Below are 15445 nucleotides of genomic sequence, written 5' to 3'. Positions count from 1 at the left end.
CAGCTTATTGGGTATGGTGTAGGCACTGGCTTCTTGCTCTCTCAGTGAGCCATCACTTATTTATAGTGATAGTAAAAAGTGATAGTAAAAAAGTAATCCACTTCTCATTGGATTAGTGTCCTTAGTTGGGGCCTCTGTTTTTGGTTTGTCACTTCTGGTTTAGGTTTACCACTTTATGTCTTCCTTTTATTGAGCATTTACTATGAGCTAGCCATTCTTAAGTGCTTTACATGCATTATCGAATTAATTTACCAATACAACAAACTTTAGGTGGATATGATTAACCACATTTTTCATCTGAGTGGTAGAGGCTTAGGAAGATGATGTGAGGACACTAAAGTCAAGAAGCTAGTCCAGGTTTAGATAAACTTGGTGAATGGCGGATTGGGACAGATCTGTTTGGTTCCAATATTTGCATAGTGCTTTCTCTTCCACAGCAGTGTGTTTCCTCTGGTATTATACTGTAAGAATTCAAGGAGACTGGCACGATCTTGTGTTTGCTAGTAAATAACTATTTGTGATTTTTGTTATTGTTGGTCTGGCCTATCCCTTTTCACTAGAGAAATGTCTCCAGGGAAAGGAGGGATGAGGGAGACTCCATTTACTTCATGGTAAAGCTGTGTCAAGAAAGCTGGTAGCAAGGTCACGACCAAGTGTACATTCCACACACTATAGAAAAAAATAGTTTCACTGGGTCAAGGTTAAGATGAAGGGTCAAGTCTTGTAAGCAGGCAAGGGATAAAGACAATAGCAGCAGAAGGGGTCCTGATTTATTTTCAACCTGTTTCCTCATTGAAGGCAGCCAGAGTAATTAAGATTTTCTCTTAATCTGTATAGCTCTCAATGCCCTTTGAAGTGGTATGGGGTTGGAGGTGGGGGTGGGGAGATCCACCAGGCAGTTTCAAAAGGAAACACGTTTTGAAAAGTGAAACATTTAAAAAAAAGTAAAACCCAGAGACTTGAGATTTTAGACTTCGGTCTTAGATTTGAACTGTGTTTTGTAGAAGAGGTAGGAATATTTCTAAAGGAGATTTTTGTTTAAATTGTAGTGAGGTAGATTCACTTTAAGATCAGTGAGATAAGTTGGAATGAATTTATAGTCAATTAACTTATATAATAGACTATAAACTAATAGTTTTTAAAAATATTTATTTATTCATGAGAGACACACAGAGAGAGGCAGAGACACAGGCAAAGGGAGAAGCAGGCTCCATGCAGGGAGCCCAATGCGGGACTCGATCCTGAGACTCCACGATCACAACCTGAGCTGAAAGCAGATGCTCAACCGCTGAGCCACCCAGGCATCACTAAACTAATAGTTTGTAACTGAATTATAGTTGCAGACACATTTGAATTTGTTTATTGGGATAAAAGTACCTTGATATGTAATCAATTCCCATGGTCATTTTAGAGATTCTCTACTAAGCCATCTATTTGTGGTAAGAATTGTCATGATCCCTTAGGTTAGGGTTACTTAGTGAGTATAAAAAGGTAAGAATTATTACCTTATATTAATGGTGTACCTCTCTACAGTCCTTTGTACTTTACAAGGTACTTTGATGTGCAGTGTCTCACTCCAGGACCATGATGATGGTCAATGGCTTGTTAAAGGTCACAGAAGTAGTCAGATACAGGACCCAGGACTTAAATGATTTTTTTTATTTTTATTTATTTATGATAGTCACAGAGAGTGAGAGAGGCAGAGACACAGGCAGAGGGAGAAGCAGGCTCCATGCACCGGGAGCCCGACGTGGGATTCGATCCCGGGTCTCCAGGATCGCACCCTGGGCCAAAGGCAGGCGCCAAACCGCTGCGCCACCCAGGGATCCCAGGACCCAGGACTTAATCTGGGGCCATTTGCCCTTATAATAAGCCAATGTTGGCCAAAGAAAAAAAATCTGCTTTACCTAATGATGTACTTTACACCTTCTATGCATTTACTGTTCTTTATAACACATGACGATGGAGGCAATGTTTTTTAAAAATCCACTAGAATTAAAATTGGGTTTAGAATACATTTAATCTCAACCTTTTTTTTTTTTTTTTTTTTTTTTTTTAATGAAAGAGAACCCTCCCCCTGCAACCAATTATTTTAGTCTCAGGGTTGGCAAACTTTGCTTGTAAAAGGCCTGATAGTAACTATTAGGCTTTGCAGGCCATATGGTCTCCATTACAACTATTCCACTTTGCTGTTTTAGTGTGAAAGCAGCTATAGCTGATATGACAATGAATGAATATGCTTGAGCTCCAATACAACTTTATTTATGGATACTGAAATTTGAGTTTCATATAATTTCCATGTGCAACAAAATAGTATTTTTTAATGAATTTTTACATTATTTTTAAAGATAAAAACCATTTTTTTTTAAGCCCACAGACTGTATCAAAACAGGTGGCAGGCTAGACTTGGCCTGAAGACCTTATTTTGTCAACCGTTGTTTTAAATAGGGAGGGAAGGAAAGGCTATTAACCTCTTGACTGCAGAGAAGGAGGAAGAAGGAGGAGTGGTAGTCATAGGCACTTCAGTTGATGATTCTGTGGTTAAGACTGAGGTGGCTGGTTCCTCCCCAAAATGTCATTCTGTCTTGACATTTTCCACTCATTTTAGTGAAAACTTGATGACTTTGCTTCATTTCCATATCTCCTAGTGAGAAATCTTATGACTAGTGATCATGTGGTTTAGACAAATGACAGTGAGATATTCAGTGTGGAGAGATTTGCTTTCTAATTGTTTCCTGGGTGCTAATCACAGCCTGTATTTTGTCCTTAGGTGAGGTCAAACTCTGTGTCCACTGGCTGTGTCCCCCCCCCCCCCAGTTTCTAGCCTAGAGCTAAATAGCCAACATTTATGGAATTACATACTTGTTATTAACTGGTGGGGAGACAACTAGAAATCCTGTTCGCACTATCTTGATTTTCAGAGGAGCTAAAGTCACACTCTTTAGATACTCATAAACACATACCATTAGGTCCATGGGCATACATGCTGATTGTCACCGATGATGGCTTTCTAGCTGGCATTTGGTCACCAAAGTGCATCCAGAAATCCAGACATCGAACTTATTTATCTTCTTTCTTCTCTTTTTAAAATATGGAATGCTTCACAACTTTGCATGTTGTCCATACTCAGGGACCATGTTAACCTTCTCTATATTGTTCTCAGTTGGGTATATGTGCTGCTGAAGCGAGTCACAGAAATTGTACTTCTTTAAAGCTCTGTGATCCTGCTGTAGCAGGGATCTGGGAGCTTTCCCTTCTGACACTTAAACCCACCAGGAGAACAGTCTCTCTCAGAACTGCTGGCGCTTTGCTGTTGGAAACTGGGAGGGACAGGACCAATTTAAATATTCAGAGCCTCAGAAGTTTAGTCATTTCAACAGGGCAGTTCCCTTGGCTTGCCTGTGCTCACAAGGCGGGGTTACTTGAACATTAATTCTAGATTGCCCCCTTCCTGTTATTTTTAGTCTTATTTTAGCTTTCCGGCTTTACCTGTCCCAGCCTGAGTCAATAGAGGTGGGTGTGGCCATAAGCTTGGGATCCTGGATTCTAAAGGTGGGCTGAACTCTTGCCTTCACCCTTCTACCCTCCTTAGAGGCCGAACAGGTTTGCAGCCATCCAAAGACAAGCCATCCAAAGACACCCTTCTCCCTTGCAAGACACAAGGGAGGTAAAAGGTCACTTTGGGAGAAATTTGTTGAGGCTTCTGAGGCTTGCATATGAACCCAAGTATTAGTAAAATCCTGCTTTCTACAGTGAAAAACCAATGCCTTGCTGTTGCCTAAATAAGTGAGCTCATGCTGGACCAAAATAGAATGCTAAGAAATGAAATAAAACAAAATAAGTGGTTATAACTGAATACCCTACATCCTTCTTAATTTACAAGCTTCAATAATGCATTTAAATTGTTTTCACCAACATTATTCATTAATGTTTTCAAAAATATATATTAATCCATGTTTGTTTCAGAAAAATATAGCTGTTAGTAAAACAGAGGCAGACACTTTTTTTTTTTTTTTTTAATTCATGAAAGACAGAGAGAGGGAGAGAGAGAGAGAGAGAGGCAAAGACACAGGCAGAGGGAGAAGCAGGCTCCATGCAGGGAGCCTGATGTGGGACTCGATCCCAGGTCTCCAGGATCAGGCCCTGGGCTGAAGGCGGCACTAAACAGCTGAGCCATCCGGGCTGCCCATGCAGACACGTTTTTAAAAATGTTGAAATTCCTTAACTAATTATGTGAGAGACTCATGCTATTTATATATATATATATATATATATATAGAGAGAGAGAGAGAGAGAGAGAGAGAGAGAGAGAGACCCTTTCAACTTAGTTTATGCTTTTACAAGTTACTAGGTTTTTGTTTTTTTTTTTCATTCAAAACTGGTATATCAGATCTCTACTATTTTATTTTATTTTTAAATATTTATTTATTCATGAGTGACTCACACACCGAGGCAGAGACACAGGCAGAGGCAGAGGCAGGTTCCCTGTGGGGAACCTGATATAGGACTTATGATCCAGGACCCTAGGTTCGTGACCTGAGCCACAGGTAGACACTCGACCACTGAGCCACCCAGCTGTCCCAGATCCCTACTATTTTAATAAAGTAGTATGGAGAACTATAAAGATAATTACTTTTGATATAAATAAATAGGCTTAATCTTGATTAAATCCATCCAGTGGTCAGAATAGATGGCAAAATATTGGGAATTGCTGATAACTCTCCCATCTCAATTATGTTCTATGTTGTTTGGATGGGGGTGTGAAACTGGTTCATTACAGGTCAACTCTCATTAATTTTTATCTACTAGGCTTTGCTGCAGTCCCCAGAAAAGAATATGGGGACTATGTCTAACTGGTATTAATCAGAGATAGAGAGATGGGAGCACTTTTCCTCCTTCTGATTTTCTTTGATCACGTGGAAGAAGCTCTGTCCCCAGGTATAACCCACCTGGAGGGAAAGGTAGTAGCCTGCCTCACTCTTTCCTTCCTAGGACAAGTGATTTAATCTGATAGCTGAGGATGGGAGAAGGGGTAGCTGGCTCCTCCTTCCCCCTTTCTTCTGGGTGTGGATTACCACCAAGAAGCCAGCATCTGCTATACCTTTAGAAGGGAATGCACTTTACCTGCAGGAGGAGGCTGACCCCACTCAGATGCTATTTGGACTTTATAAGTCTGTCTAATACTGGGAACATAATTATGACACCTGCTATTCCACAGGTATAAGCTCTGTTCTCTGTATTAGCTTTAGGATTAGACACGTGATCTTTTGGTTTCTCCTCTCTTTTATTCTTCTGTTTCATTTTCCGACTGGCTCAGAAATCAGGCTGGAAAGAAAAGTAATTATAACCCTGCCCCCTTGGACCTCCAACAGAACTGTCTGTCAGAGGTTCACTGGTAGAGATTAATCCCAATAATTTTCTTGAAATTGTAGTTTGGTTTGGTTTCAGAATAACTTTTTTAGACCTATATAAAGATTGTCTTCAAGAACAACTAATGGCATTTCTAGAATGGCTTATGATAATTTACATTTGTTTTTATGTACAAAAGGCTAGTTGAGTACTTAATGGTTTAGAATAGGAAGGTGGTCTGCAGATCAAGCTAGTTCCCTTCTCGTTGCTCTGTCAACTGCTAAGTCCAGCTCATATGGACATCTTGCTTCAAAAGTATACAACAGATGTAGGGGAATTACTCTTCTGCCTTTTAGTCACCATATTAAAATAGGAGAGGGAGGGCACCTCGGTGGCTCAGCGGTTGAACATCTGCCTTTGGCTCAGGTCTTGATACTGGGGTCTTGGGACCAAGTCCCACATCAGGCTCCCCACAGGAAGCCTGTTTCTCCCTCTGCCGGTGTCTTTGCCTCTCTCTGTGTGTCTCTCATGAATAAATACACAAATAAATAAAATCTTTAAAAAGTAAATAAATAAAATAGGGGAGGGAATTTGTTGTTAAACATGCCTCCTTTTCAATAGAATTTTCTGACCCTCATTCAGACCTGAGGGATAAGCTGCCTAGAGGGCTTATTTAAGGCAACAGTAACAACAATAAAAGACCTCCGTGGTGACCAACCTAATGTGTTTCCTAAGTCCTGGAAAACTAGTGTGTTACCTGGGACATAAGACTTTTCATTGCCAAGATAAGGAACATCCATGGTAAACCAAGACGAACTGGTTAGCCTGTAAGACACACCTAGCACATCACTTCAGCTGGTCTATCTAGCTATGCCATTTCCTTCGATATCAAGCTTGCTCTTTGTATTGGTCATGACAGAACAAACCGTCATCCCTGCAATACTGGCTTATTGAGGCCCTGTGACAATAAAGCTGAAGGCATAATATGGATGCTCAATGTTGACTGCATTGACCACACTTGTGCTTCTTCCTTTTCTTTAACTCATTGCTACTTCTTTGCAGGTTTGTGATTCAGACACCATGCTTGACCCTGCCTCATCTGTGGAGATGGTGAAAGTTTTAGAAGAAGACCCCATGGTTGGAGGTGTCGGGGGAGATGTCCAGGTGCAGATCAGCTTCACTTTCTGCATGACTTACTTTTCATTATACTCTTTGATTCATTGAACATATATTTATTATACACAAAACACTCTATCAGATGTTGCTTTTGGTGCTAGTGACATGTTAGTATGTGCCTTGGACCCACTTTATTTCCTCTTTTCTAAATTGAAAAAAAAAAAAAAGGATTTTTTTGCTTAACCCTGGGATATAATTCTTGTCTGTTTTGGCTGATAAGTTATACACAATTAATTTAAATGTGTAATGATTTCTATCATATCTTCTTGAACCATAACTTAATGTTCTGGTAAAATCTTGATATTGGAGTTCATTTAGTTGAGAAGGTAAAAAAAGAATGGAAGAAGGGCAGAGATGGATGCTGTGTTTTATACCTAGGTATTTAAAAGCTGGTCAATATGTAGTTGATTAAAAATCCAAATTAGGTTACAAAAGAGGAAAAGAGAAGTAGCAACTCATATTTATACTGGTAAGAAAGGCAAAGGAACAATTAGCAAGTCGGTTTTCTGATTATGATTTATTTCTCACTAATTACTATTGATTTCCCATTATTGGCTATAAATGGAGAAACAATGAAGCAAATATTAACGAAGGCAACTTGGAATCTGTGGGATGGGAAATGAATATATATGTGAATACCTGAAAATATGTGAAGATTAAAATGAGTGCTTTGCAAATGTGATTTTAGCAAAAGGTGAGAGGCACATGGAAACCGGAGTTTAAAAATTAGGTATTGCATTGCTGTATAACCCATTTTATACATGCATGGTGTACGTATAAAATGGCAAAGACAATGCCTGGAAAAGACAAAGAAACAGCCTGGTTGGTGGTAAAAGAGGAAGCATGCGAAATCCAGATGAGAACCGAGCAAAATCGAGATGGAGGAAAGAATTTAGAAATATTGCCAAGAAAAAGCTGATAAGTTTCAGTAGCCTTTACATAAAGCATGATTTCAGGATTTAAGTTTTGGGGAGAGGCCAGAACAAACAGTTTATCACTGGCATTGCATAAAAGAGGGAAAGAAAGAGGAAGAAAATTGATAGAATTGAATGAGCTGGAAATTAACCAGAACAGGAGAGATTAAGACTTAAAAACCTTTCAGATCTTACATGGTAGGAGAGAGTGGGAGAATTTAGGATCTGAGAAGTAATGCCTAAAAAAAAATGCTGACTATTATAGCATAACAACAAGAAAAATTTTAAAAAGCCCAACAAAAACGAGGACAGAGTCACGAAGTAGAGAAAGTATTGCTCATCAAAAACTAAACGCATGCACACAATTTATCAGATTAATCTCGGAACACAGAATCAGAGAAAACAAAATATAACCATGTCAAAAAGAAGGACGGCTAACTAACCTAGGAGGATCAAACAACAAACATCGCTCTAGGTAGTAACCTCACGATGGCACCGATTTTGTTGGTATTAGTGAAGGCTTCCCTTTTATTTATCCTTTTTTTTTTTTGTTTCCTTCTTGCAGATTTTAAACAAGTATGATTCCTGGATCTCCTTCCTCAGCAGTGTGAGATACTGGATGGCTTTTAACATAGAAAGGGCCTGCCAGTCTTATTTTGGGTGTGTCCAGTGCATTAGTGGACCTCTGGGAATGTACAGAAACTCCTTGCTGCATGAATTTGTGGAAGACTGGTACAATCAGGAATTTATGGGCAGCCAATGTAGTTTTGGGGACGACCGGCATCTAACGAACCGAGTGCTGAGTCTGGGCTATGCAACAAAATACACAGCTCGATCCAAGTGCCTTACGGAGACGCCTATAGAGTATCTCAGATGGTTAAACCAGCAGACCCGCTGGAGCAAGTCCTACTTCCGAGAGTGGCTGTACAATGCGATGTGGTTCCATAAACATCACTTGTGGATGACCTATGAGGCCGTTATCACTGGATTCTTCCCTTTCTTTCTCATTGCCACAGTGATCCAGCTCTTCTATAGGGGTAAAATTTGGAACATCCTCCTCTTCTTGTTAACTGTCCAGTTAGTAGGTCTCATAAAATCCTCCTTTGCCAGCTGCCTTAGAGGAAATATTGTCATGGTCTTCATGTCCCTCTACTCAGTGCTATACATGTCAAGTTTACTTCCTGCCAAAATGTTTGCCATTGCCACGATAAACAAAGCTGGGTGGGGCACATCTGGAAGGAAAACCATTGTCGTTAATTTCATAGGACTCATTCCAGTATCGGTTTGGTTTACAATCCTCCTGGGTGGTGTGATTTTCACCATTTATAAGGAATCTAAAAAGCCATTCTCAGAATCCAAGCAGACAGTTCTCATTGTTGGAACGTTGCTCTATGCATGCTATTGGGTCATGCTTTTGACGCTGTATGTGGTTCTCATCAATAAGTGTGGCAGGAGGAAGAAGGGACAACAGTATGACATGGTGCTCGATGTATGATCTTCTGTTGTTTGATGTTTGCAGTCACGCACGCAGACACACACAAAACCTTAGTTCCTCTCGGGACTGTACAGTATCGTGGCATCAGATAATGCCACCAAAGGAGACATATCACTGCTGCTGGGACTTGAACAAAGACATTTCTATGGGTTTATTTTGATTCTGCCAAAGTAAAACAAGACATCCATGAGAAGAAACTCAGATTTAACCTGTTATTTCTATGAAAGTGGGAAGCATTCTTTGTTTATGCACTTTTTCCTTACTGTACATCCGCCTAACAGTGTTTGCCCTATATACCTCACTAGCCATGCTTTATGTGGGTTATCATGGAAGAAAAGGATTTTGGAAACTCAAGGAAAAGTTCTTTCAACATATACAACCTAACTTATGGACTGTGTTGATAGCTAATTTGTTTTTTTTTTTTTTTTAGAAAGGATTTTCTGTTTAACTCTACCAAATGAGATGCCAAAGGAAATTTTAAAGGCCGTTGGCTGTGCTGTATTTTTATATAATTGTACTGTGTTTTAAAATTTTGTATGCCAATTTTTAAAACAAATTTTGCATATTCTATATTTTACTTCTCTGCCAAAATACACCTGTTCTTTTTTATTATTATTAAAATAAGTTCTGAAAAAATTCATACTGAAAAAAAAAAAAACCTACCCAAAATGTGAAGCTTGGTTGACTGATGTTGTTCATGATAGAAAGAATAAAATGTTTCTCTCTCTCTCTACCTTTTAAAATGGAATAGTTTATTTCCGTGGAAAATACTTAAAACTTTCAATATTTTAATTTTTTTTCTTTACCTTTAGAAAAGGCCAATATACCTGTCACACTTTGGGAGTAAGAAATACATACTTACGTGTACAAAAAAGAAAAAAGAAAAGAAATCATTGAAAATCAAGGCCAAGGGGGTAGAAAAGTGCAATTTTTCATGAGATTTAAACGAAAAAAGGGAATGCTAGTCCTTGAGAGAAAACACTAAGCATCCGGCACTGGACAAATGTGAAGATTTCTGGCAGTGTTTTCTCAGGCTGAGTAAATTGGAGAGTGGAAAAAATGATCTGTGTTACTTGGATAAATACAATACAGTTCATCATTTTGTTCTGTGGCCTGAATTTACCAGATCCTGTCTACATATGGAACATAATTTACCTGTCTTTTTTTTTTTTTTTTCAGCTTGCCAGTTCACTTTACATGAGGTTTACAGGGGTGAGTTGGATACATTTTAGTCAGTGTTAAGCCTATAGATACAAAACTGGCACATTCAAGCTCCTCTTCTACTTCCTAGGGAGGATTTTTTTTCCTGAATTTATACAGATAATTGCTTCTTCTGTCCTGCTATTGGCCTACATAGATATGTTTACGTAGTCAAAATAATATCAAGGTTTAATACGTGTATCAAGAATTGGCACATAAAAAAAAAAAAATTGATGAACCCGGTAACCTTAACCCGGCTAATTTAACTACTTCAAGGGCCTCAGTTATCCAGTTTGGCTTTTGACATGAACCATCTTGCCTTGTAGCTGGTGCTGTGTAGACCTGTGTTAGAAACAATCAAATACACGGGTCATTGCATTAAAAAAATGTTGGGATGAAGTGGAGTGCGAATGTGGAGAAGTGTTCAACCTTGTGCTTCTGCCATTCTGCTTCCTTTCCATGCAGATGTCTATGCTCCATCTATCCTGCCCAAGAAAAAGCTGCACATTCTACCTTCGATGTACAAAAAGGTACAGATCATTCTGCAACCCAGACTCACTGACCAGAGAGTTTGTGGGAAACGAAACACACAGCATGCCAATAAATGAAACTGAAACTTGAGTTTGCCTTTTTAACTATTTATGTTCTAAGTTAAGCTTTGATAACTTTCAAATGTCAAATTCTCTCATTCTTATAAAAGATTGAATTAATTGCCTGTATTTATTTTAGCAATTATTCAATGTATTTCCAGGATAGGATGTATAGTATAATTGATTTTTTTGTAAATAAAATATTTTTGATAAGACTATCGCCTTTTTTTCTAAGGGAAGGGGGAATTTCAAATGAAACAAAAACTTTGTTTTCCTGATTGTAGTGGAATAGATTGAAGAACGGGGTATGTAAAAAACAGACAAACATGCTTGGTCAAAGATAATAGAAGTCGCTTAATGTTACTAATCATGAAGCAGAAATCCCCCAAATTGGTGTTTGGAAATCAGGAAAACGAGAGAGAGAGAGAGAGAGAGAGAGAGAGACCCAATTAATAGAACATGTCTTTACCTTCTACTTCCCTTGGAAGCAGCCCAAATTTAGACCGAAATTACTTTATTATAGTAATTTAGGGGAAAAAACAGATTTTCAGAAGAGTTACAAGCAAGTTTGTTTAATTATGATACTTAACAAATAATAGCAAAATCTTAAAAGAACTTCAAATCCAATGAGTAGCAATAATTAAATGAATTATGGCATTTTCAAACATTGGAGCATTATTATCCTTTAAAATATTCTCAGAGGATATGGGGAGTTAGACAAATGTTACATTAAAAATATACAACCATTTTGTACAGTAACGTCCCGATTTTGTAAAAATAAAAATGTTTAAGCTTGGTTATCTCTACTCTTGGGAGTATCACCGATTTCTATGCTGTATACATTTTTGTATTTTCCAAATACCATGATCCTGTATTGTTTTTATAATCCGAAAAAGGACAATAAATACTGCTTTTTTAAAAAAGTGGGTTGGGGCATCTAATAGCATTTCCTGTTCTGAGGAGCTTTGATGGTAATCCATTTTGCCACTCATCCCTCAAATTCATCTTATTTCCCAATTTTTATTATTTGGTTCCTAAGAATCTCTCATTACTTTGGTACAGTTACATTTTATATATAAAGAAAAATAACAGTAGCCACTGAACATTATTGGCACTCTAGTGGTGGTTCTAATCCCAATAATTCACTGATAAAGTCACGTGGTGCAATATAAGAGGTTGGCAAACAATGTAAAGAGCCAGTGTACGCTGCAGTCTTTCCTGGCCATGTGGTCTGTTATGGGACTACTTACTTTGTTCTTGTAGCACAAAAGCATCCATAGGCATTATACCAACAAATGTGTGTGGCCATGTTCCAGTAACCCTTTATGGACATCGAAATTTGAATTTATAATTTTCATGCATTATGAAATCTTTTCATATTTTGTAGTCCTTTAAATATCTTAAAACTCTTCCTAGCTTAACAGCATTACTAAAACAGGCGATGAGCCAGGTTTGGTCTGACGGCCATGGTTTAATGGCCCTTGCTCTTTAGAAATCTGTTGACTTATTTGTACCCTTAAATACTTCACACCAACACCTAATTTTTGAGCCCATACCAGGTTATCAGGGATTGCCAGAAGTACATTGTATAGACTGCCTATTTTAATTCTATCAGTCCAAAGGGGTTCCACTGTTCCTGCCATTTTACGGGTGAGGAATCAGAGGCTTAAAGAGACTTGGTATCTTGGGATCATAAAGCTAGCAAATTGCAATGGCAGAACTTGGCTGCACGCATTCTGATGTCAGACTTCTTCAAACACAACACTCAGTGTGCCATCCATGGTCCAATGGTGCCAGCATCACATGGGAACTTGTTAGAAATGCAAATGCACAGCCTTGGTCCAGACCAGCTGAATCAAAAGCTCTCACTGAATCAAAATCTTGGGCTGGGCCCCAGGACCTGTTTAATAAGATCCCCAGATGACTTTGACTCACCTTAAATTTGAGAAGCATTGCTCTAATCTAGTACATTCTACTGCTTTCTTCATACTAAGTATTGTCTCTATGATAACTGTCAATTCAAATATTTGTATTTTCCTACTGAGATTCTTACCTTTACTATCAAATATAGATGTTGACACACACCTGGTTTTAGTGAAGTTCACTGAATACCCATCATGAGTAAGAAATTGAATAAGGGATATGATAATTATACTAACATTTGGTGCAAAATGGCGTAATAAAGGTATAAAGAATGGCACAGGGATATAAAAAGTAGGAATGAAGTGGATGATTAACTCTGTTAAGATCGATTTCAAGATAGTGTGGCATTGAGGTGTCTGGGATGAGTGTGCAAATTTATGGGAACTAAGGACTTTCCAGATGAAAAGAATATGGGTAGAGCAATAAAGATGTGATTTTTTTTTAAAGATTTTATTTATTTATTCATGAGAGACACAGAGATAGAGGCAGAGACACAGAGATAGAGGCAGAGACACAGAGATAGAGAGATGCAGAGACACAGGCAGAGGGAGAAGCAGGCTCCATGCAGGGAGCCCGATGCAGGACTCGATCCTGGGACTCCTGGATCACGCCCTGGGCCGAAGGCAGGCGCTAAACCGCTGAGCCACCCAGGCGTCCCAAGGTGTGATTTTGATATATGTTCCTTTCCACAGAACTAACAAGTTTAATTAAGGTTGGCCTGTATCTATAAGCAAGAGTGCAGACTTAGCTATAGAAAGTACATTTGAGGACACCTGGCTGACTCAGTCAGTAGAGCATGTGCCTCTTGACCTTGGGGTTGTAAGTTTGAGCCCCACATTGGGCGTAGATTGTTTAAAAATCTTAAAAAAAATAAGTACATTTGAAGGTAGATCACAGAAAACCAGAATCCAACTGGGAGAAATACTAGAATGAGGTGTTTCAATTTGATAGGGCACAGGACATGCAGGTAATTTTGAATGGGGTGCTGACATTTTTGCAAACCAAATGATATGATGGAGGTTTGGATTTGAGTGCCCCACATGGACAAGTATGATTTGGTTCAAGTGTGCTTATAATAAACTGGCATTATGCTTCCGGGCACTTGACTATTTTCATTCCTATTCCATTCAGATCTCCCTCTAGTTGCCCAAACACCAGCTTCTTTTATCTGCCCCATAACTGGATAGTCCCAATCATTTGATTCCCTCCTTGCCATGTCCGTCAAATTCTTCTCTCACCCTAGTTAAGACATACTGTATCTCCTACCTGAATCATTAAAAACACCTCCTAACTACCTCTTTTCCTCCTTTCTGTTTCATCCAATGAATTCTGTACATTTCTGTCAAAATTTCCCTTCTAAGACCTAACTGAATACAAAGGTTTAATTTCATCTCATTGTCAACAAGATAAAAGCATTAAAACAAATGCATTCAAGGCTAATGATTATGTTTGCATCCTCTCTCATAGGCCTTAATCCTATTTTTTGAGGTCCCACTAAAGCATATTACTTTGCTTCCTCTTGCACACACTTTGCCCTTTACCTTAGCTTTTTTTATTGCAGAAACTCTCGGAAAACTTAACATGCTGATAAAGTTTTATGAGTCTGCAAGATAGGCCCATCACATACAGAAATATCTACACTTAGATGACTACAGTATCCATTCCACAGGGATGTTGGTTAACGTCTAGATTAACATTGTTATCCCACAGTATATAGTTTAGGTTATGCTGGTATATAACCCCTGACACCACAAGTTGGATTTATTTTCACTCAAGATCTGGAAAAAATATGCAATGCTTAAGCTCCTTATTTCTTGAGTAATCAGCTCCAGGTGTGGAGACCACAGGCTTAAGAGGGAGGAGGCTTCAGGTTCATTTGGCTCAGCCCCTGAGTTACAGAGACAGGCTCTTTTTGAAGAGTTGTTTACCCACTTGCTGTCAGAAAGCTCTCCCCACTCTGGCTTCAGCAAATCTAGATGACTTCTTTTAGCTCTGCTATTCAGGGCAACAAGGAGTTCAATCCTAATACATTGGGGGAAATGTGCAATGAGTAGGTGAGCCTAATCTTTGAAATAACTTGGCAATGTACAGGGTGCTGACTGAAAGGAAGCACAATTGCTTCATAAACTGAAGGGGGGCTTGCCTTTTATCTTGGACTGAGTTGGGTTGTTGAGTCGAAAAATCAAATACAATCACTTTTAACAAGGTCAGGAGAGGATCACAGTTGTACATGTTCACTCAGAAAGAACAGATGCATGAGCATGTCACATAAGGACACATCCCACTTTTCTAGACGATCCACTTTTCTAGACAACTCAAGCAAAATATCAAAAACATAGGGCAAAAATTTTAAGGAAAAAAGAATCTTGGAAAAAATATTTCTGGGATCCAAGTTGAATGGCTGTTTAAATGAAGTGATCAGTATAATCCCACTGTACAAAGGCAACTTGAAGTTCATTTAGTCCAACTCAGCTGCCTCAAATCTTAGTTGGAATCAGTCAAGACCTAAAGAAAGGGGGAGAGTAAAGGCCCCTTATCTCAAAGGAATCAATTGCAATCCAGTTGATTTTAGCACCTCGCTCAAGGTTGCACAGCTGGCTACAAACCCTGAGGCTAGCATCTGGGGCTCTTTTACCCAGATGTTTTGGCCTGCTTTATAATGCAGAAAACCTCAAATTAGCCGTTTCTGGGCAGCTACTCCCCTCTTAAATCTGACATATTGAGGCTATGCTTAAATCCATTCCCCTCGAAAGGAGTTGTAAATCATAAGCTTTCAGGTTTACGGGTCTTTGATATTT

At 38.8% G+C, this 15445-nt stretch overlaps 1 protein-coding gene and 1 non-coding gene across 4 annotated transcripts in view; one reads left to right on the top strand and one right to left on the bottom strand.

Annotated features, from left to right (window-relative positions):
• Positions 1-9677, top strand: part of HAS2 (hyaluronan synthase 2) — a 55238-nt gene extending 45561 nt beyond the window's left edge. For all 3 annotated transcript variants that reach the window (XM_072774359.1, XM_072774360.1, XM_072774358.1), the window contains 2 exons: positions 6412-6513; positions 8005-9677. In XM_072774359.1, coding sequence (XP_072630460.1) covers positions 6412-6513; positions 8005-8934 — 1032 coding nt within the window. In that variant the 3' untranslated portion in view covers positions 8935-9677. The remainder of the gene's footprint in view (positions 1-6411; positions 6514-8004) is intronic.
• Positions 3086-3193, bottom strand: LOC140604413 (U6 spliceosomal RNA). The gene has a single exon (XR_012007312.1). It is a non-coding gene; the product is annotated as a U6 spliceosomal RNA (small nuclear RNA).
• Positions 9678-15445: the final 5768 nt, after the last annotated feature.

Source organism: Canis lupus, chromosome 14 (genome assembly GCF_048164855.1).
Source record: "Canis lupus baileyi chromosome 14, mCanLup2.hap1, whole genome shotgun sequence".
In the NCBI taxonomy this organism is placed as follows: Eukaryota; Metazoa; Chordata; class Mammalia; order Carnivora; family Canidae; genus Canis; species Canis lupus.
The sequence above is the reverse complement of the archived record's forward strand: the minus strand, read 5'-3'. Positions and strand labels throughout refer to the sequence as shown.